The sequence below is a fragment of the Sparus aurata genome, chromosome 2 (genome assembly GCF_900880675.1).
Source record: "Sparus aurata chromosome 2, fSpaAur1.1, whole genome shotgun sequence".
Taxonomy (NCBI): domain Eukaryota; kingdom Metazoa; phylum Chordata; class Actinopteri; order Spariformes; family Sparidae; genus Sparus; species Sparus aurata.
In genome coordinates this window covers 11,047,782-11,071,803 of record NC_044188.1, presented here as the reverse complement: position 1 = coordinate 11,071,803, position 24,022 = coordinate 11,047,782, and the positions used below count along the sequence as shown (strand labels likewise).

Below are 24,022 nucleotides of genomic sequence, written 5' to 3'. Positions count from 1 at the left end.
GTGACAGGGTATTTAGAAGAGTAGTGAACTGCAAGAAAGCTCAATTACATCCTCCCAGCATGTACTGCATAAATCACGGTAAATCCTCTTTCAAGCCTGTCTTCCGGAAATTACTGGAATGTTTCAGCAGAAAACACGGAGACGGCTGCATCGGTGCAACTCCCGGGGAGAGGAGCTCAGGGGGGGAGGAAAATGCAGAGTAATGCACACTTCTGCAGAAACAACTTCCTGTTTCGGACTGAGACACACCCAGACGGAGAGAGAGAGAGAGAGAGAGAGAGGGCTGTGTCTGTGCAGCATGATCACTCTCAAGTTTGAAGGAGAAAGTACAAACATGAGGAGGTACTGTAAGGCATGCAAAGGAAGAGGTTTGTCATTTGTCGTGAAGAGAGAGTTAAAATAAAATCACAAAGAGAGAGACAGTGCCATTTATGTGACAGTTGACCCCCTTTTCTTTAAACAAATGCATACATAATGTGCACTAAAGAGCCAATTGTTTGATCAAATGTATAAATAAATATCTGAGAGCTGCCACATGAGAGTTTCAAGCTTATTAGTTGTAGAGTTTCACTCCACTCTTCTATGACGGTATGAATTGCAGCACGCTCATGACAAAGGGCCAAAATTGCAGTATCTCTAAAGCAGCTATTGATAAACCGATCTATTCTTTAAGGATAGTTTTTTTGTATCGAAATGTCACATTCTGGCATATCCAAATGTCAACTCCCAAGGTTGCCGCGCCATCTGTCTAGCCTTAGCGGTGCTTTTGAAATAATAGTGATTCTTTTTTTCTTGGAAAAAAAAAAAAAAAAAAGGCTAATATTGGAATAAATTTTCGCAACAAAAGCTAAATCAAAGTATAGAATAGTGTGCACAGAAGACGCCAAAAGGTCTGCTCTGCTCTAAACACTGCAAATGAACTGCCTCTCGTTAATTTCACACGTCTGAGAAAAATAGTTATTGATGTTTTTTTTTGGCATCGCGAAGACCAAATGTGACTGGCATTTGTAGGGGAGATGTAAAAGGGCATTATGATAAGACGGACGGGCCGGTTGAGATATAGCTGCAGATTCTGATAAGATAGCGGAGCAGCAAAGCAGTCTGTATGTTTTCTCAGATCAAACACATGTGACTGGAAAGGACTACGACAGGTGTCTCTGACAGCCCGCCGCTGCCTGTCCTCAACGTCACCTATCAGCAGCACTATCTGATTAAAACTGGCCATCCACGGTCTCTCTTAGCCGAACCTACAAGCCCTCGCTCCTTCTCTCCCCGATCACCTGGTCACACGCACATGCAGGCTCAGACACACACTAACACACACACACACACACACACACGATTGCTGAGAGGTTGGTAGTGGGGGCATACAGTACCTTGCGTGTTGGCTGGGTTGGTGGTGGGTGTGGGGCTAGGAGTGGGAGCATCTAGATGAAAAGAGTAAAAAAATAAAGAACATGTATAAGAAATAAAGAAGGACAAGAGTAAAGAAAGAGACAAAAGTCACTGAAGATGAGGAGCTCTAGAAATCATACCATGCACTGTTTCAGCCATGTTGTTTCAGCTTCTGTAGAAAATGCTTTGAGCTGAATGCTAACGTCAGCATGCTAACAGGCTCGCAGTGACAATGCTGAAAATCTATAACATTATCACTGTGTTCACTCAGTTTGTTAGCATGCTAACTTTAGCTAATTAGCACTAATTAGCTAATGGAAATTAGATTAATTTTGCCATGAGCTAAAGAAAAATGTAAGTTTATTTTGATCTAATGATGGCACTATAGGAAAAGTTGAAGGATATTTAAAATGCTTTTGCATTTTTTTACTTTTTTTTTTACATAGGTTATTGTTCATATTAAAGGTCTTGAAAATCAAAAAGGTCAAAGCCTTAAAATCTGTGACTTTTTGACATCACACTACTTCACCATGTCATGTATTTGGACAAATAGCCTCATGGCTAGTTTGGCACTTAAGAACTGATTCAGCACAGCTGCTCTGTTGTTGTTAGCCGTGCTGGCTCAGGCTTATGTGAGCTGATCAATCAGAGCAAACAGGGTATTTAGGAGGGGGGGGCCTTAAAGAGACAGGAGCTAAAACAGCATTTCAGACAGAGGGGGAATACAGAGCTGCAGCACTGAAGACTGGTGTGTTTGTTGACCATTAAAGCATGTAAACCTATTGAAGCAGTAACCCAAAATAAAATCATGAATCTGAAAATGAGGAGAATACGTGTTCTTTGAAGGATCTCAAAGTCATTGCAATTAGATCTGAAGGGGACATGAGTGTGTGTCAAATAGTCGACGAGATATCTGATGCAACACCAGAAATGTGACCTTATGATGGCCACAATCTGGCAACCTGCTCGTTCAGACAGATTTCCCTGTGTCCTGAGTTTGGGATATCTGATATGTTGCAGGTTCATCAGGGCGCAGTCACACATATGTTAATACAGTGACCATCACCTGCTGGTGCTGAATGTGGGCAGAGCGGGATGTGAGAGGTCAATGTTGATTGAGTATGTGTGACCGTGCCGATAAGATGACCAGTCCCATGTTTTACTCCTCTTATTGGTTGTAGGTCTATTCAGCGTCCAGGCTGCAGGCCCATACAAACTGCCAAACAAGGCAGCAGTGATCAAATATGAATCAGCATTCTGTTGCTGTACTGCCTTATTTCTTGCCTTTCATGTTTTCAGAAAACACATCTTCGCTTTTATTTGAGAAAGTCTGTGACCAAGCTGCCATTTTCCCCTGCTTGAAAACCGACCAAGAAACCACCCCAAGTCTAACAATACCGGGCTTCACAAAAAAATCATGTAGATGTTGAGATATTTCACTGGATAAATGAAAATGTTGAGCTTCTACTGGCTCTAGATGTACGTCATGGGATCAGCAAAGGTGTTGGGGATTCATCTTCTGATCATCAGCATGAAATTTTAAGGTCAACCGTCCGTTTGCTTAAGAAGAAGCCAGCGGATCAACAAAATCATGAGCCTATCTTCTTCTTGGAACCATTTATATCTGTACTAAGTGTCGTGGCCAACACTGAGATGAAGATCCTGTAGTCCTGATGGAAGTCATGGACGGACCAAGCTACACACAGACATGACAGACCGTCCACAGAGCCCTAATGTGGCTTAAAACAGCAACTAAGAAAATAACATCAATTTGTCACCATGCTGGGGTTGCATTATATTACATTATGGTAAGCTATTGTATTCATTTATTTTTTTACAATTTTTTGATACATTTTCTAATTAACTGTGAATAATAATGCATGGCAATCATAGAAAGGTATTGCTATTTTCCACAGTCTCTCTCAATAATTAAGTCAAACTGCAAATTAAACCACTCTGGCGGTCTCCCGCTGCAGCACAGCGGCGCCCCGAGCAGCATCCTCCGCCCCACACTGTACTGATTAGGCCTGTCACTAACCCCCAAACAAAATAATCAGAAAGACAAAATGGAGGGCAATTCAGGTATTCAATGGTACTAAAGAGGGCTGAAAGCTTCCTCATCAGGGGAATATATGCCAGGCTCTGGTGCAGGGGAAAGATAGCACGACCCCTTGCTGTGGGAGAGTCGCAGCAGGGGAAATTGGCTGGCTGTCTCCATGCCTTTACTGTCTGCACTCCATCAAAAGACAGCAGTGGGGGACCACACACTCCCAAACTAATGATAAAACATCAAGGACAGCATAATGTTGCCGCCGGGGATGGAGTGTATGGTGGAGGTGGTGTTGATGGTGGTAGGGGGGTATCAGGGTATCAGGGAAAGATTCTCCTTTGACAGTATTTGAAGAGGGGGGTGGGCTAGATTTCTTTCCCTGTGACCGAAGGCAGTCTGATAGCTGAAATGTCAGTGTCTGGAAGAGGGAAATTGGCCATTCAGGAAAGAGGGTCTTCACAAAGGCCGGGATAGGATGTGGCACATATAATATCCAGACGAACAAGAATTCTCCATGGGCAATTTCCAGCCTGGATGACTCCGGGCTCAGCGTTATGAGGGCTGAAATATGAGTGTATTTTGGAGGGGGCCATATTTTCAGGGAGCATTTGTATCACTGAGGAATTTGATATGAGAAAATTTAACCATAAAGTGAAACAATGTAGGAGAAATTGTTTATCTATGCCTGCTTAAACCTGCCTGCCAACACGACAGCCGGGAAGAAGATTTTGTTTCTCTGTCTGTTTTTGTTCTCTTGCTTAAAAGTCTCAGTATAGATGAAAAATTAAAGGAATGATGCACCAAAAAATTGAAAATTAATTCATTACCTACTCACCCCCACGCCTATAGGGAGATGGGTGCAGTTTCATAGTTGACAAAACATGTCTGGAGCTTCACAGCAAAACAGCGTTGCAGCATTCTCCTGAACAACTGAAGGTGATGGAGACTCTTTTTAAAACCTAAAAAACACAATCCAAAAATGTGTCCATACAGTTTTTCCTGTGCAATCCATGTATCTAGAAGCTGTTGGATCCCAAACTGATTTGAAAAGATGTTATCTACACTCTTGACACGCCGACAAACTTGTGTATCCACTTAATACGGGGTGCATGCTAACACTTTGAGCTAAGCAGCTACAGTGAAGATTCTGACTTAAAAAGGGTGTAAATATAATCTTTTAAAATCAGTTTGGGATCTTTCAGAGATGTGGATTACGCAGGACGAGCTATATGTAGCCACTGTACGTGTTTTTTCAGTGTTTTTTATGTTTTAAAGCAAGTCCTTATCGACGTCAGTGGTTCACTTGAATTAATAAATGCTGTGAAGCAAAACAACAACCAAAAAAACAAACAAAAGAAGCCCTGAGATCTCAAATCAATATGAAAAGATGTTGTTTTCATACTTTTATGACAAAATCTTCTCTGTAGCTGCTAAGCTAAAAGTGTTAGCTTGCATCCCTTCTGAGTGGATAGACAAGCTTGTCAGCGTGTTGAGAGTGTTGATAGCATCTTTTCAATTTCAAATGGGATCTGGGAGCCAGAGACTTAGATGACATCAGATGAGACGTATGGAGACATTTTGTTAATTTTATCATTGCTGTTTTTATGTCCCAAGCTACTTCAGTTGTTTAGGAGAACGCTGCAACGCTGTTTTGCTGTGAGCTCCAGAAATGTTTTGTGGACCACGAAACCTCACCTGACTTTTTCCATCAGCATGAGGCTGAGCAGGTGACTTTTTGGTTGAACTGTTCCTTTAATACAGGTGTTCTTCACAAACATGTTGAAGTATCTGTGAAAGATTATGGGATAGCTCATGAGAAATCTACAAGCTGATGTGTCAAAAGTTGCACATTTTTACAAAATCAGCGTGATTCACAAGGACAGTTTCACAACAGCCTCTCATAAGAACAGAGAGACTCACAAGTCCTGTCTGCTCATGTTATGTCAAAACCCTGATAAACCCCAGATTTCCAGTGGCTTGTGAATCTTTGACTTTCTCGTCCAGGGAAGATTTATAGGTCAAAAAAGTCAACTGTGGGCTAAACCGTGGCAGTAAAAGGTAGCATTGTTCTGCTGCCAACAGGCAGTGTGTGTGAGTTATAACAGCAGGTAACCCCTGAGACAGAAAGGCCTCCCTCTGACCGGCTCTCTCCCACACCGCACACCAGCCAGGGGGCACAACTCACAGCCTGCTACAGACACACCCGCATGGAGAGCAGCATGACAAGCCTCTTTCTCAGCCTTTCTGACCAGCCACATACAATACACTCGCCACAATAGGACTTGATTTGACGTGGATTTACATTGGCCTCACACCTGTCCGGGCTGTCCCACAGTGAAAGGTCATTAGTCTTTTTGAAATAGGAAGAGCCCGAAGGACCAGAGGGTGGCAGCGGGATGAAAGGAAGAATTGATGGACAATCCAGCCTGGCTCTATCAATAATGCTCACAAGCAAATATTTATCCGTGACAAAAAAAAAAAAAAAAACGGCTCATTAAAATAAAGCTATTTGTCACATATAGTTGACTGAACAAAGAACTCCTTTTTTTGACAGGTGTGTGATGGCTTTAACTGGGGCACAAGCTCGTAAATTACAAAACAAAACATTAAAAAAAACAAAAAATAAAGGCCAGATAGGAGAAGGAAATGGAAATGAAGCCAGTGGGCTTTGGTTTTTGTGTTTGAGGTCGTGCGTCGCAGCTGAAAAGCCATGAGAAAACAGCACAAGGTTATCATGCTAAGACCGACCCATGTTGCAGAAAACACACACTAATTAAGCCACCGTAGCAGGCATGATTAATCTGGGACAACAAACCCTCACATGGACCACAACATGATTTTGTCTGGCATTAAATCCTCCAGAAAAGAGGAGAGGGAGTCGCAGACATAATTATACGCGGTTATGAGCACCTTTTACCAATCTCCTGTGTCTCATTACAGTGAGCTGAAGTCATGGAGCTTCCAACGCTCGTACACCAGAGAAGCGGCGTTTAATGGAAATTGGTAAAATATGTGGATAGGAAGGTACTAATTGAAGACGTTGTGGCCAAAGGCATAAACTTTGATAGCAAACGCACTGTAGATAGGAGGGATAGTTGCAGAGAACATTAGCGTCGCATCGCTTTTCATTCATTCGTGCAAGTGTTATGGGTGCAGCAGGAAGCAAATGATACATGAATTCAGCAGCGGAGGACACACACATCATTCATGGGCTCAGAGAAAGTGCCTGCAGGCGGTTTGGTGAAAACTTTTGAACTATTAGAATATAATATTAGATCTGTGTTTGAGAATAACAAGCATGCCTCTCCCAACTTGTTCATCAAAAACCACATTCCGAGAGGAGGCGGTGTAAATGTCACTTTCAAAGGAATCTTTTACACAACAATTAAGAATTAAGTCGCGAAAGCTTGAAATAAGTCTGCCTTGAGTGAGCTATTTGCCGGCATATGCTGTCCTTTTGTTTGGGAGTGATCATTATGGGCCCTTTGGGAACAAGCAGATGTCATCATCTGCCTGGCAGAGCGCGATGATGAATAACCATGGGGCGGCAGAGTTATGAGAGTCACAGGAAACCTATGTCACAGTGACAAAGTCGCACGTGTCAGCTGGTGCAATAAACGCGTTTCTGTGAACATCAACCAACAAGCAGAGCGCCTGAAAACATCAAACGTGAGATGATGTGAAAATCTGTATGTTTCATTAACTGTCTGTGCTGGGAGTTGTTTTTTTATCACACAATTGAAAAATATTTCAGCAATGAAAACCTGAAATAGCAGCGCCTCTCTGAGTGCCGCAGAGATTTGGATTAGTGACGTCCTACTGTGTTTGAAGCTCGGTCTGTGACATTCCCGAAAATCCCACATGCATATTTTTTTGCTCCAAATTCAAAACATCAACGTCGAAATTACTATTATTGTAGGAAACTTACAGTTAATTTGCATATTGTTTACGACAAAAATATCTAACTATTTAATACAAATTTCAGCTTTCATCACAAGTACAATCAACATTAGTAATTAATGGCTTATTTACCTTCCTCTGATTCTGCTATGAGTGAGTTTCACTGATTTCAAGTAAACAGTGATGGACAGAGGGCAGCTGCCCTTCTTGATAGTGGGGGTGAAACGACCCACCAATCTGAATCAGTAAATCCGCTCAAGGATCAACAATCACTTATCATTAATGTAAAGAGAAAAATATCGATTCATATCATTGTCTTTCCGACACGCCTTTATTTTGAAATTCCCCTGGCATGTCTGTCGTTCCTAAACTTTCAAACAGTACTTGCACCAGGCAGACAGATGACGGTAAACCACCATGGAAAAGACAAAGAGGATATTTACTCCCCATCATGTGAATATATCAGCAGCGTGGAAATATTTTGGATTTTGGAACGTGTCGAGAGACAAACCTGAGTCAGCAGTCTGTTGATTTGTTGCTCTCGCTCGCAGCTCTGTTCACGCAAAGTTAGCCTGAGTGCAACGCCACTGTCGTAGATACAGATCCCGGGTCTGTAACAGTTTGTCAGATGTAATGTAGGAGCTGACAACAACCAAAACTCATGATGTCATACCAATGTTACGTTAAACATGTATGTAATGCTGTGATCCGACCCTCTCACTGAAGTTACACAGTGCAGAAACAAGTGACATGGAGACACCATTCACCATCAAAATGACTAAGAAGCCGCTATTTGAAACTTAAAAAGTGACATAATGTTGTTTTAAAGTAAATTATTTGCGATTAACTTGGAAATGAAAGGGGGACAATTTCCTCTGTTCCTCTGTTAACAAAGAGACAGAAAACAATGCTTTGAATACATTAGGAAGAAATTGGTCGACAATGTCATTATAATTGGATTGACTGAATAAAGGATGTGAATAAAATATACCGATATATGACCAAAAGTATATCATTCTAAAGTTTCCGGATGTTAGAATCCAGTAGAAAAACTTGCTCCAACATTTCCTGTTTCTCCGCGTTAATGTCTCCCCGCTCTGACAGCTCTTTTCCTCGACCTGCCCCAGACATTGTCCTTCCATTAAAATTCTATCCACCACTTGCCTCACAACTGGTGAAATGGCGTTGACGTTAACAACCATTACGGATGCATTCATTCTCATAAATGCACATTTTCAGCAACTGCAGTAAACAACAAATGTTACATTTTCTGTTTTTTGACGTGCGGTTCATGGCTGTCAGCTCGACCTCAACAAGCAGACAGAGTGTTAATCAAAACAATATCACTGTTCTGAAACCTGCGATCAGCTCGCTCGGGAAAAAAATCCGCAATGAGCCCATTTTTTAAACAACAACAGCTTTGTTTTCAGCACCTCCACTCCTCGTCCTCGCCGCATCCCGCTGCGTTGGACACATGTTGGCTTCAGACAAGGCTGTTATTGGTTTCAGTCGCCAAATCTAACAATCTGCGTCGGATGGGTGATGAATCAGGTGTAACGCCGTGCTCTTGTACCGCAACATAACCAACCAGGGTTTGTACTGTTTTAACAAAGACAGAGCACTTCCGTTTTCTTTCTAGCTTGACAATTGCTCACAGACTGAATAATATTCTGAAACTAAATAGCAATAATTGTAGTGGAAAAAAAATCTAACTTGTGTTCCCCAAGATTTCTTTTTTTACATTTCTGGTGGTGGTCGGGAAACGTGTGTTTTTTTAGGGTATGAATTGTAAAGGTAATGCTGAGATCCTCTAATATCACTCACTAAAAAGCCCCTTGAGACATAAATGTGAGATGCGTGTGATTTCAATCCACTCTCGGTGTACACAGTATGTGCACTGGATGCTTCAAGTTTCTACATTCTCGAAGTTGCATACTGGACCCCAACTGGCTTCCACACCGACAACACAAAATCCCACTTGCACGCCTAAAACTCAAACTGAAGGTGAGCGCAGAGGAAAAACTTTCCCCTCCTCAGCAGATGAATGTGAAAACAACCTTCTGGTGTCGAACTCTGCACGTACATCGCTGTGCATGTGCAGTGAAGGTCAAACAATCTGAGTGAGGGAACAATAAGCAAAACACACCTTTTGAGTTCAGTGGATTCATTGTGATTCACAAGTATCAAAAGATATATATATATAAATATTTTAGTCGGTTTCTTTATCCTAACCTGAACTCGGTAGTTCGACGGACTAGAAAACTTCATGGAAATTTGTCTTCTCAGGCTTCTAAGTAGGAACACATTATTTTTTAAACATATAAATGACATTAAAATTAATAATACAGGTTTTGCAGAGTCTAAAGAGAAGATCCAGCATTATTCCTGGTTTTGGATACGGTCACTGGCAGGAAACGTTCTTGGCACACAAGCGGAAACAAATTGAAACTTGGGAACGAAATACAAAATCCTCTTCTAAACAGCAGGGAACAAGCGCTCCAAGGAGAGGAAGCTAAACTCACCAACAATGGCTGCACCTGCTGCAAATTTATTTCCCCCCCTCCATGCTCATCACCCCTGCCAGCCATCTAAAAAAAGGAAATTAAGGGTCCAAGGAGTGTGTGCTTCCCTGACGCCACTTACATGATTTCTAAATGATGAAGTCCTCTTTTTCCAAACTTCAAACAGTTCCCTCCCGCTGTCCCCCCCTCCCTGTGGGGATCCGAGTGCAACGATGCTCCATGCACCTTTAAGTTCCGCACAAAAACTTTTTTTCAGATTGTGTGGGATTTTCACCCGGAATGTCTCCTGTATTTGTTCTTTATCTCAGGTATTTGGCTAAATTTGGGACTGTTAACTGTTGTATTGTGATTGTGATGTGTTGGAAGGTAAAAAAAACACACACAGATGCCGACGCTTCAGTGAAGAGAGGTTCAAACCACAGGGAGCGAACTGCCCGCTCCATTTAAAGTCAGGTCCTGGGGGAGATGGGCCCACTATTGCCCTTTACTGGTTGGCTGCAGAACACATTGAAATTCCAACCCACTTCAATATGAGTAAACAGAACCAAAGCCCATCTTTATTGTAGAAATATGAAGTGGATTTCCTGCTGTGAGTCAAAGCCAATAGTGTATTCAACAGCCCTTTGTTTTGTTAAGAAATAATTTCACTTTCTTGCAAAGATTTAGATGATGAAATTGACGCCACTCTCTTCATCTTAAAGAGCTAAAGACTGGAAACAGGAGCTAAGCGGTTGATGGCTGCAGCTCCATATTCACCGCCGCAGACGTGAGGGCGATACAAATCTTCTCAACGACTCTCAGCAGGACAGCGAATAAGCCTTCTCCCATTCACATTACGCTTCCGTCAAACAAGATCGTACTTTTGTCCTTAAAAAAAAAACGGATGCGCTGACATGCATCCAATCTGTGAAATAGATGAATACTGAGCAGAGTGATCACATGTATGAGAGCAATGCCGGTTGTGTCGTGTTGTGCAAAACACACTGATGGCTGATCTCTACAGGAAAAGGACTTTATTTGCATCTCAGACACGAACATGTAGTGGCCTCAGATCACCTGGTCTCACCTCCAGTCAATTTCTTCATAAAGCAATTGTTTACTCGAGCGTTTTACGGAGTGCAAACTGGGTCTTCAGACGCAGTTTAAAGGGGAAAAGATTTTACACATCAAAGTCTGTTTACAGGGCTTAGGGAGTACTGCATATGGGAAGAAAAGATGAACAAAGCCTTTTGTGCCTTCAGAGGGACCTGTGTAAAGTCTGATAAGTTGCCCTCAAGTGATGTCACTTGGGTCAAAATAAACCTGGAGTTGTTGAGTTAGAAAGACACAAGCTGCTCAGACCTTTGTAGCCCAATGCTCGTCTCTGCTCGAGGTTTCAGCACGAGGCTTCATTAGCTGCTGCTTGCATATCACATTTCTGACTGAACAAAGCCTGCTGGAAGTCAGTTTGACATGGTGGCCAGTTGCGATGCACATTTGCCAAAAAATACTATCTCTTGTGGAATTACATTGTGAAAGAAGCAGCTACCCCTCATTCTGAGCCTTACAATCCTGGAAGACACATCTCACTGTCAGTATTTGATCGGTTCAGCCTGATAACATTTGGACCGTCTGAAAGAGCTGCATGATTTAATCATTTTATCCCAGTTCAAGTTAGCTGACAGACCAGAAGTTAGACGGCTTGCTCGGCAGAAGTGTCTGGTGTGAATGCTCTGTGTTCAACACAATGCTGAAAGCTATGTGGAAGATATGGGGAATTTTACAGCTTGTATGGGAAACGTCATGTGCGACCGAGTAACTTTCATATGAAAATGAACAATGCTTTGTCTCCAGTGCTACATTCAGTTTCCCCCTAACCCTCAAACAAATATTTGCCTCAGCAAGTGCCATATATCATTTTAATTTAGGAGAAACTTAAGTTTCAGTCCGGCTCATTTGAAGTCCCAGCTTTACATGTGTTTGTCTCAGAATAGATGAAATTACCAGAATTTAAAAGAAAACAAAAAAAACAATGCCAGTCAAAATTGGGTGTATTTTTCAAGTACTGTGAATTCAGACAGAACCTCAAAACGTTTGTTTAAACAAAAAGGCTAACTTGTTTTAGGCCGACATATGACTTTTGTTTTGATATCTGACCTTTCCTAAGCAAACCACAGCCATTTATTATTAGGTGTAATCCTCTAAATCCTGACAGGACAGTGTAGATGTGTGAAAAAAGCAAAAAAAAAAAAGTTCAGAGTAAATAGAAAGGTTTAAGAACAGTGGCTTTTTTCAGAGAAATACATTTTATCCATTAAAGGTAACGAGGTGAGATACATGTATTGTAATTTTTTTAAAAGCTTGTTATTCAAATAATGACAATACATTTATCTCATCTTGTAACACTGTTCGAGTCCTTTGAGTCCTGCTACATCCATTTTGTAAAATGGGGTGTCGGCGATGAATTGAGGGGTCTTAAACATACACAGCAAAAGGAAACAGTGCAACGAATAGTGAGAGCTATATTAGCAAACTATCTAATGCAATTAGAAACATATCAAGTAAAAATGAGCTGGCTGTGAGTTGTGAGTTTGATCATGTCTGTGCAGCTTTTCTTTATAGAGTGGCTGTAGAGGAGGAATGTAATGTGACTGTACACATATAAGACCGGCGTACAGTATAAGATTCCATCTCATTCATTTTCTACTTGTCTCTGCAAAACTGTTCCTCCAAGAATATCATTCCATCACACAAAATCTCACTTCCTATGTTCCTAACAGGCCAGTCCAAAGTCAACGCTCAACCCTCTGTATGATTCAAACTCATTATGCATTAATAGTACAATGGCAGCTCAGATCCCAAAACCCAATTCGGAGCTCTGTGGATTTGTCAACTGCAGCCAACTTCTGTGATTTTAAGCTCTCTGTTCCTCACAATAATGGCGCACATCCATATATGTTTGAAATGTGATTCTGTTTGTCGCACAAACGCTGCAGTAAATCCTTATAGTTCCAATAAAGTCCCCCGACTGCGCAAAAGCTGCAGCGGGGAGCGAAGTCAATAAACCTTTCCGTATCAGCAATACAGACTGAATCCTGGTGTGATGTAGAGTGATGGGGCCGTTTAAACATCGAGTGCAATGAATACCTACCGTAGACATAGAGGATGTAGTCGTCGTACGCCTCTCCCACGGCGTTGGATGCCACGCAGCGATAGGTGCCGTTGTAGGACTTGTTGAGGTTCTCGATGTAGAGGTCAGAGCCGGTGACCACAGCGTGAGGCGGCACTTCCTCGTCTACTCTCAGCCAGTTGATCTGATGAGGACTGGAGAGCATAAATACCACACACATCACTCAGCCGCTGTCTATCCATGCTAGAAATCTGAAATAAAAGGTCAAATCTGAGATTGTCTGAGGAGGGCCATCGGCAGGGCCTGTCTAATGATGTGTTTTATTCAGCATGCCAACAACTGCTAACATTTAACTGGTACAATGAAATGCAAAGGTTAAGGGGGGTTGCTTGGACCGCTGGATCACACAGTGGAAAGCAGGAAACCAGACAGATTTTTTTTCAGAGTGTTTCCGTCTGCCTGAATACTCACTGGGGCTTTCCTTCCGCGATACACGTCAAGTCCAGATTGTCGCCCTCTCTGGTTAAACCTTCAGGATACGTCACAACAATCTTCACTTCGGGTTTATCTGGAAGGAAAAAGAGCATTCCTCATCATAAACGGTACAAAACAGGAACGACTGTCGGACTCCAAAGTGAAGACACAGACTTCTAAATGTGACACAAAGGATGATGAAACGATTATCCCCATGTGCTCAGTCAGTCTACAGTACCTTACAGCAACACGATTCTGTTTCTGCTCTTCTTATCAATGCTAGTCAAAGATTACAAAAATGTCAAGCGTCTCCAGTCAGGCTTTCTCTTTTTCCTTGAAAGGTCACACAAAACAGTTGTCTACCTGCAAAAAAAAAAAATGAATACTCCACACAGTGTACAAAAGGGTGCCTCAACCTTTCTTCGACGTCTAACATTGTAAGGCAGCCTCGTATTACCTCTTCAATCAATGCACTGTTTTGAGAGCACCTGAACACCATTTGACAAAAGCCTAACCGTTTTTTTTTTTTTTTTTTTTGTCTTCCTCCAATTGCGGTGACAGACAAACAAACAAAATATCTCCGTATGATCCCATGAGATACACTGAGAGTCCATCTGGGACTCTTAAGTACGTTTTTCGTTTGACCACACCCAGCTAAGGTGCTGCGTTCAAGTGATGCCTTTCAACTCACACAGGCTTGTGAGGCAAGGTTTTTCCTCCTTTCAAAATCTAGTCCAGTGTTCACTCTGTCCACTTTTTAAATGAAAATTCTTGTTTATTTCAATCTGCTGTATTTCCTTTAAACCTTATTTTAAACAAGTGTGGCTCTGTGGGTCAAGTCACTGTGTTAGTAACTGCAAAGGCCATTCAAGGAAGCCACTTTCCATGTCAAGCTTGACTACTGTTTGAAAATGTTTCATGTAAATCATGCAATTTTCCTTGAATCTCTACATTGAAGGTGAAGAGAGCAAACTAAACGTGAGTCATGGGTTACAAGAGCCACAATTTATGGTATATACAATACTGCCTGCCACAAAAGCTTAATTCAGAATGGTTGGATGTTTGAAGGACTACTTTATATTTCTGAATGGTCTTTCATGCTTTAAGGTTGTGGAGAGTCCTCTTCACAAATAAAGGATATATTGTATGATAAGAGTAACTAGTTTGCAAAAAAAAAATGTTGTAAAACGGGTCAACCAGACTGACAACTGAGGGCAGAGAAGGCGTAGAGTAAAAGTATCCCTTCTCCTTGAAAACATACGGTGTTATGATTGTGGATCGAATATATTAAAAATGTTTATCGGGTACAAATGTTTTTTCCACATATATTCTTCTTGGTGTATTCATTTATTACAGGTGAATTTTATTCAGCAACACGCACATTATTTGCAAAAAGAACATTTGTGCTTGAATCTAGCTCACACCCTTGGACGTAAACGCCAATTAAGCCAAAATACAAGAAAGGTAATCACAACTCAGAAGTCCATTTTGATTCTGTCCAAGCAGCATAAGTGCTTCCTATGATGGTCAAAGGACCCTGTCTGTGCATTTAATCAGTTATTCTGCCTGTTATTTTATAAAAAGCTGTGCTTAGTGGGTGGTACCTTTGAATCTGTACTAGGTATACAATACCAACGAAAGCCATGTAGATAAATCCAGCATGCCCAAACAAGAGAAAAATCCCTGACATGTCTGTCTGCTCTAGTTCTCGGCTTGAAAAAAAGTACAGCTTCAGGTCACTCACATAGCACTTCCAAGTGTCTTTGAGCCAGGAGGTCCTTTGCAGCTGGGTGGTCAATGATGCAGTCCACTGGCACTCCATCATCCTCTTTGGTGACAGAAAATCTTACCCGGCTGGTGACAGTAAACATCCTGTCATACGTCTCCTCAACTGCTGCATCACCTGGAAAGACATCACAAGCAGGAGAGGGGAATAAAAGTTAACCGTGAAAAACAGCTCAGAAACAAATCTCAAAAACCTGCAGTGACCATCGCAGCTTTTAATCACACATTCCCTGTCAAGGTGGACTACTTTCAAATGACATTTAACATTTAATTTATGGTTTGGTCACTAGAGGATGCAGACGGGCCTGGGGCCTTCGACTCAGACGGTAGCAGCGAGGAGCGGCTGGGTCATATAAGCCTTATAATGAATGCTCCTGCAGCTGGAGGGTTGAGTATTGTTGGGGCTAACCCTGCAGTAATCTGCTGCCCACAAGGCCCTAGGCTGTCAGAGGGGCATTCATTTAGAGAGCATTACAATGCCACAGGGGCATCGCATTAGCTGCAGTGCTGAGTGTGATGGTTTACTCGCACTTAATGAAGTGAGGAAATAATTACAGCCCCACTCTGACCTGCAGCACACTTCCATTTCTGCCTTGTCACAGGGGAGCCGGGCTGGACTCAGGGAGGGCAAAACACTGTTGTTCCACAGTTGATGATCACCAATACACACATATGTGGCCTCTTGATGGATATTAACCCCGCGTAACACACACCCACCCACCCAAGACCTGCCTACATAAAATTTAAAGTACTGGGATCAGTAAGTGGTCAATGTGCTCGAGGGCATTAAATTTGACCACTCTGCCAACTGCGGTGAGAGAACAGGCTGCTTGAAAAGCACACTGACCGTTAAGTAGTAATGGTAACATAATGATGATAACAGCAGGAGAAAAAGTGAGTGAGTGTAATGAGAAAGCATAAAAAAATTAATGGCTGTCATTTAGAAACGGTGCTTTTTTCTTACAGAATTAATCAGATTAATGCTTTATATTAAGGTCCTTGTCAGAAGTGTTAGTCAATAGGTAAAAAAGCCCTTATAGGATGCTTACTAACATGAATAAGACAATTGTCAAGTGTAAATAATAACATAATAAACATGTTTATTTTCTATTACAAGTCATAAGCACTAAGGAGAAACCTGTTAACTTGCTTACAGTTTATAGACTGTGTAAAGGTGTCATTTTTCAAACATGGCCAGAATTCAAAGGTAGCTCTGAAAAACAAAGGTGGCAGCCTATCACCATGGCGACCTACAACTGCGGCTCTTTGCTAACCATCCTTGGCTATAGCTAGCTAACATTAACATTGACGACAGATGAGCTACAGCAGTAGACTCGCCATCTTGGAGTACAAAGTGGTATTGGGACATGACGGACAGGGGCTAGCTGGTTAGCAGCCTAATTTCATTAGAAATCTCTGCAATACAGTACATAGACGTCTTTGACATAATGTCAACACTAGTGTTTGCTCACACTCTGTTGATAATGTTAATTCTTTGAATGTTTTAAGCTAAAATTCTAATTCTATAACTCATAAACTGCTGCTTTAATTGGATGGTTAACAGCACTGACTGGCAGACAAATAGTTAATTCATGTTTAAATATGTTGATACCTAATATGAGTACGAGAATATGAGTTATATGAGAATATGTTATGTACTGGAGGTATATGTTTACGTGTTCCTCCCTCTTAAATGTTAAGTGCAGTAATTTGACTTCACTTTAAACAGCTCTGCAAGCATTAACGTGACAAACAACAAATTAGTTAATCCCAACCATCTTTAGTTAAAGCAGAGTGCTGTGATCAGTGCTAACACTCTCAGCACAATGCCTCCATGTTCCTTGCCAAAAAAACAACAGCTTTTCCACATTAAGAGCTCTATTGTCATCAGGCAATCACAAAGACTAAAGCACCGCACCAGGTCACGTTTGTAAGGTCAATGAGGGCGTTTCCAAAGAGTTGGGTGAAGTGCAGTTTGAATTGGAGGGGTGTGATGAGGAGCCATTATCCTCTCAGCCAGTCACAATAATTGTCTCGTACTAATGCATCACTAAAATGGCTCAGGAGAAGGAAGAGGGCAAATGTGGGAGGTTTGGACAAAATGTTTGAATCATAAAAATATGAATGCGGATAGTTTCCAGTGCATGCTCTTGATATTAGACAGAGTGCTTCTGACAAATGTTTTGCAGTCTGCATTAATAATGAGCTGAGCGGGCATGCACGTTTCCAAGAATCCCTCGTCCATTCCCATCTGAGTTTGGAGCAAACACCGTGCACGTTTTTTCAAGTTTGAGGCTCAAATATTCAGTCATTGAAGCTTATGGAAACGCCCACTCCCCTCAGCTCCGAGACATGTTTGTGTCTTTATAGTCTGCTGTTCAGCAACAGGATTTTATCTGACCCTTTTCAATGTGTTGAACACTGAGTATCTGCTCATGAATTGTGGAAGAAGGCGCCGGGTCTCCTTGCTTAAGCACAATCGTTATTTAAACATTCATTCAACAAACTCTGTCACTGGTGATACTTTGTTTTTTCCTGAACTGAATCACAATGTGACTCATTTGACAGCTAGTCTACCAGTAAACTTGTTTACTTTTTCTACTTTTCTTAAATTTGCAATGTATTTGTTGAATTCACTGTCCAATACTTTTTTCACCGCTTCCTCCATAATATAAAAGCAATCCTCCATCTTCAACCCGCGTTGGAAGGATGTTTAGCTTGGTGCAGAGCTGTGCAAAATGAGGGCAGATGAGGTACATATGTGACTTTCAAAGTTTAAATCAAACAAAATGTAACTTCCTGGAGAAAGATTGATTGTTGAGTCTCATCCCCAGATTGTCAAATATTGATGCTAAGGGTTGACAGCTCAGGTCCGGTGCCAACCCACCCAAGCGTCAGTATTTCACAAACTGGGGATGAAACTCAACAATCGACTATCTTTGTCCACGAAGCTACATTTTGTTGCTGTAATGAATGTTTGTTGAATTACTGAAATGTTTTCCCTGCTAATGTACAGTCCAATTTGTGGAATGACAGCAAATTTTAAAGAAAGAAACGTCCGACATTTGATGAGATTCGGTTATGTTTCTTGTGCACTCCCCTCGATGGCAACTCAAGTTTGCAACCATCACTGCTGTTTTTTTGTTTTTTTGCAAAAATACAGTCAAAGTCAAAGAGACAAAATATTACCATCTGTTCTTGAACTACCTCGTCTACCTAAAAGTCCCATGATGTTCTGCCTCAATCAACCGCTGCATCGCGCAAAATACCAAAGGGACAGGCGAGCAAAACACTTTCCAAGGTCAGGAAAATAGCTTTGCTCACACTCGTCTCGGAGCTGTCATGAGGAGAAAAAGGAAGAAAGAAAGAAAGAAAGAGACCTAAATTTGACTTCAAGTATCAATTATTTTTGGTCATGATTCTTCTTACAAATTTGAATATGAAGAGAGACAGCTGGCAAACTTGTGAAAGTTCTGAGTCATGTTTTGAAGATCAGACTCGTACAGACAGAGCCATTATCATTGTTACAGGCCAGCCATAGCTTGTCAATTACCAGTGTCATCCGAAACCCAGATGAGGAAAACAACTGTGGATCAGGTCGTGGAAGGACTCGAATTTGGATGCAGAGGAGATTTGAGTGTTGCAGCAGAGACGTCAAATCAAACGCTCTTGTGAGCATCAACCACTGATCAATCCCAGTGCAATCAAGCATAACCTCCTCTCAGGGTGACATTTTCCCTCACTCAGTTTGTAACCTGAGTCTTCTGCCTGCCAACATGCCGAAGAGCGGATACTCATCAGAATATCTGACGTGGCTTCAACAGTAATGTTGCACCGCTCGCAAAACAGGCAACAATTAAGCTAATAAAGACGTTAAACTTGCTCCATGCACTGCTACATTATGCAGTAGTGTTGTTTACAACAATTGTGCCATTAGGCAAGGCAATTTTCATTTACAGTGCGCCCCTTTATAGAGGGTTTACACACTGTTAATATGAATAGTTAACAAAGCTTTAAATAATCTCTTACAGATCAGGTATTAAGCAGAACAGCTTTTGGATTGCCAGGTTGTGGAAGATTTTGATGAATTAATGAGCTAGTGCATCATGTCCCAAGGAGACAAGAAGCATATTGGATTCACACGTTACAAACTGTGAACCCATTAAATTGTTTTTTATAATCTATTGTGATCCACAGTTTCATAGTTTATATTCAAGGAGTTTCCTCCATATGGTTATATTTCCATAGATACATGTTTTTAAATATTTTCCAAAGGGTTCAAAATGCATGACAGAGTCTTATAGCAGTTATTTCTATTTCTCATGTTATTTGCTCCTGTCACATCTGGATTCTGTTTTTTTTGAGTATCTATATTCTAATTATATCTCTTTCTTGTATAGTCTTTCTTATGATGTTCATCATTATTCTATGCTTATAAAATTTGATGCGTTCATAGAGTCATTTAGCTTCTAAATGTATCCAAAAATGTTTTTGGTACCTGCAAATTGCCCGGGGGCAATTTGACCTCTTCTTTTTGGCATAGAATATTATTGAACAGGCTTGTATCACAAATGAATTAGAGGACAGGGACAATCAACAGCATGGTCCCTTTCCAGCAATCATGACGATCTTCTACGGAAAATCGCAGACTGTTTTTTTTTTGACATCTGTTCTCTCTTTTTGTGTATATCTATATTAGATGTTTCTGGACGATATACATTTGTTCATGTCTATTTTTTCCAGTCTTAGCTATTTCCTGATCGATGGATCACATGGATTCGACCATCTCCAATTGTTGGCTCCTCACCTGTTTAGCGTCATGTGTGCATTCCTGTATCCTCAGGCTGCTGAAGGCTTATAGTGATGAACCGTTTATTCTTGCCCACAGTGAAAGATAGGGTTTGTTCCTCCAGAGTTTTGTTCAGTGGAGAATTGTCCTTCTAGCATCAGTAAACAATTTATCAACTTAACTAAACTTTAATAAAACCCTGAATTACACCTTATAACCACTCTATGAAGAGTGCCTTATTAGAACAGTGGTACCAATATTACGTTGTAAAAACAGACCTCACTGATTCTTTTACATGTTACAAAAGCAGCTTTCATGTAATAAAATATTCTAAAATTACTAGATTTTTCTGCAGCTTGTGATCGCGTCCCAAAGCCATTTCACTGAATGGAACAGATGTCAGGAAGCTCTATTCACTGAAGACGAGTAGAGCTGTCAGAAGAATCCCCAAGGTCATGAAGGAAACTATGCTCCAGCTCTTTTAATATTCAGACGTATCAAACAAAAAAAAAAGAGTTTAAAAAAGTTAATGAAGTGTTCGTTTGAGCTGCAAAGAAATTCCTCAAATACTTTGTTTTTACTGAACTGATTGTTCTCACAATCCAGAAGTCTTCTTTTAAAAAGCAGCAGATGGAGAGAATCTTTAAATAATTGTGCAAAAAGCACGACATTTTCTGCTGTTTCAACTTTTGAAGTTTCTGACGCACAAAATTCAAAACACATCATTTAAATCCACCTGTCTGATCTCCTCCTGTACTTTCGCAGTGGTAGCAGCTGAGCGCCGGGCTGCAACTGCATTTAAAATAATTTTGCAGCTGTCGTTAATGCTAACAAGCATTTTGCCACCTCGTGCTGCGAGCCTCTCTCAGGCCACAGCCCGTCGGTCCCCTACCTGCCAGCATGATAAATGGTTGCAAAACCAATTCGACCAATTTGAAAGTGTGTTTAAATTAGCCGTCGTTTTTTCTTTCTTGCCGTCGCGGCTGTCGCGCCTGCACACGGACGTTAAGACAAACATGATCACAGAGATTCTATAAAACCCGCTGCCTTATAATCTCAATACGTGCAGGAGCTAATGAATTGTTTAGCACGTCCATAATGAGTAGTGATTTGTGTTTCCTGGGGTACGGCAGGACGTGACTCGGTGGCTCTCTTTATGTATCTACTGCCACTATGGATTAGCCTCGCTCAGCATGTCGGTGGCATTTCGCTGATCCAGCCATCCTGTTGTCTCGCCCTCCCCTACACAACACTCGACAACTCATAAACAGAAATTGACTTCGACTCCTGTAGGGAACACTGGAGGCACAGATGGCATTTAGCTTCAGATTCGCTCTTGTCTAAATATTTCATCTCTCAACAAGCCAAATGAATCCTCTCCATTCTAATACATATATAATTTGACAACAAGCCCAGAGATATCCACTCTGTGTAAATGTGATATGACTAAAATGAATATCTCCCCTTGCTGTACAATAAGTATGTAATGAATAATTGATGACCCCTAATCGTAACTGAGAGGTAATAAGGATTTTTTTTCTCGCCACCCCAGATTATATACCCGTTCTGTAACAGCCTGCAGCCGGCTGAAGGCGCTGAGAGGAGGATAAAGGGTGCGAATATGAGCTCATAACCATGCTTACTATGTATAGATGTTTTAAAAGTAAATATGAAACGTTGAGGATCGTCTCGTCTTGAAAAACCATGAACAACTTTTAACATTTCAGCTGTTTAAAATCTAAACAAGTATCTCTGAAATAAGAATTACAGCACGCAAAGAGCCCGCGAGGCAAATGAATTATAGAGTAAGTTTTATGAAATGTAATATGAGCTCGGATTTCAGCTCTCGCGGATGTAAATGCACAGTTTTGATCATCGCGCGCTGCAGCTGAAGGGAGCAGCCCGGGAAGGAACCATTGTGCCGCACTCCTCCAGCTGTATGTGCCAGGCATGATTACCGTTTGTGCTGCTTCCTATACACGTCAGTAACGTACTTTAATGAGTACAGCATCACATTAATGTTTTCGAGGAGAACTATATTTTGTAATACAGAGGGAGCTCCTCCAGAGAGCAGGACGCGTAGGGAGAGTGGACAGGCCCGGAGCGTGTGAGGTAAACTGGGGGAGGCTGTTATTCTACTGACCTGTCAGTTCTTCCTCCCCTTTCATCCATCTGATGGAGGCAGCTGGCTTGCTGCCGATGGCGGTGCAGGTGAGCTCCGTCTCGTTCCCCTCGCTGACCACCTCCTCGCGGCTCTCGATGATTGGGCTGCCTGGTGGGACTGACCCACGGCAACGGTGACAGTCAGAGAGACACCAGCAGGGAAGCATTTAGAAAGGGACAAAACACATGTTTTAACTAATGTGCAGATCCTTTTTTCTCACCATTAAGAAATTATCATATAAGCTTCTGTCATTAGATTGCACTTAAATATCATCAATTAGTAAGTCAAAGTTGCTTCATACATTCATTCATGTGGCTCTAAATTAGGTGGAACCCAGTTAGAGAAAGTTGTGCATTCAATCGGCCTCTCTAGAAGCAGAGCATCACCTGTTAAGATGCACTTTGAATAGTATTTCTTTGCAAATTAGCGTATTGATTTTATTTGAAAGGATACTAATCCAGGTGGCAGGCGGTGATCTTACGTGTGAAATAATGGTAAAGTAATGAATTCATAGTGAATTTGTTGCGCAATTTGTGGCCCTTCTGTCTGCTTTAACATGCCTGTCCATTTTTTCTCATGACTTGTCAGCTAACACCTGCTGGATGTTGTGTGAGACATATACAGCGCTGGCTCCTCCAGCAGCATGTCACTGTTTGCATCTTATCAACCGCTGGATGAAAAAAAAGGTATTCTGCTTTCAGAGAGGCTCGTGTAAAGTAAAGTACGAGTCTGAAGTGCCCCTTCCTACGAAGCTGGATTGAAGCTAATTTGGTGGCATAAATTAATGCATGAAGTGACGCTGAGTCTGCAGCCTCAGCAGCAGCTCTGTGAGGCTGCTCTCACTGTGCTTTGAGCTAAATGCTGTGCCAGCATGCTAACATGGTCACATGCTGACGCTAAAGAGCAGCTCAAAAAGCCAATGTTGGCTGTAAGGAGTTCAAAACAAGAAACTAAAATTGCATATCTGTAGCACTATTCATCCATCGACAATGTTTTGGAGTGAGTAACCCTGCTCTGGAAATATCGGCCTGAGAGACGTGTCTGCCTTCTCTGGATGAAAACAACTAGATGGCACCCAAAATACAATTGTAAAACATGACGGCGATCATGAACCAACCGTATCACTGCGCAAAAGATGATTTAGTAAGCAGTTAGCTTAGTTAGCCTCTTACTCATGAGCAGATGCAAACTTCCTTCAGCATGGTGACATGGGGCAGATAGCAAAGCATGTAGAATTACTGCAGCATGTTCACTGTCTTAGTTTAGCATGTCAGCACGCACAAAGAAGAGCTAAGAATGTTATTCGTTTTGCAGGTATCTGTTTATAGATCAATCTCGACAGAGGTCCCTTCATATTCTGAATTGGGGATGTTGATTATCAGCCATAATGTCTTAACCATTCAAGACAGACTTTGCACGAAGGGGTGAAATCACAACAAGTCAGGCCTTGTACTCAGCTGAGTGTCATTGGAAAGGAATGAATTGCAACGATTTATGGCTTGAAAAGTCCTTCACTCTTTTACCTTTGCCTTTTTCTGCATTTTCCAAATTTCTTTCTCGTTCCAAATCCAATGTTTTATGCTCAGATTCATCTCCTAGTTGTTTGGGTTGGGTCCAGGCTCAAATCTCTTTCACATAAGAATCTTTTATGAGATGTCAATGAAATGACTGAATGGGAAATTAGCTTCCTGAACTGGAGCCGTTCGATCCGGTGGATGGACACCCTTACACTATGTAGGACATGCTGATATGTTGACCTCTTGGTGGCACAACACGAAAGTCAGGAATCACCAAAGTCGTAAAAAATGAATCCCGAGGGTGACATGAATATCTG

The 24,022-nt window shown here is 41.5% G+C and overlaps 1 protein-coding gene across 2 annotated transcripts in view; it reads right to left on the bottom strand.

Annotated features, from left to right (window-relative positions):
- Positions 1-24,022, bottom strand: part of cadm1b (cell adhesion molecule 1b) — a 169,489-nt gene that overhangs the window by 16,811 nt on the left and 128,656 nt on the right. The window contains exons 5-9 of one of the 2 annotated variants that reach the window (XM_030397346.1): positions 22,168-22,305; positions 15,195-15,353; positions 13,448-13,544; positions 12,998-13,170; positions 1,377-1,427 (exon numbers count right to left, since the gene is read on the bottom strand). In XM_030397346.1, coding sequence (XP_030253206.1) covers positions 1,377-1,427; positions 12,998-13,170; positions 13,448-13,544; positions 15,195-15,353; positions 22,168-22,305 — 618 coding nt within the window. The remainder of the gene's footprint in view (positions 1-1,376; positions 1,428-12,997; positions 13,171-13,447; positions 13,545-15,194; positions 15,354-22,167; positions 22,306-24,022) is intronic. The other variant, XM_030397351.1, reaches the window with a different exon arrangement.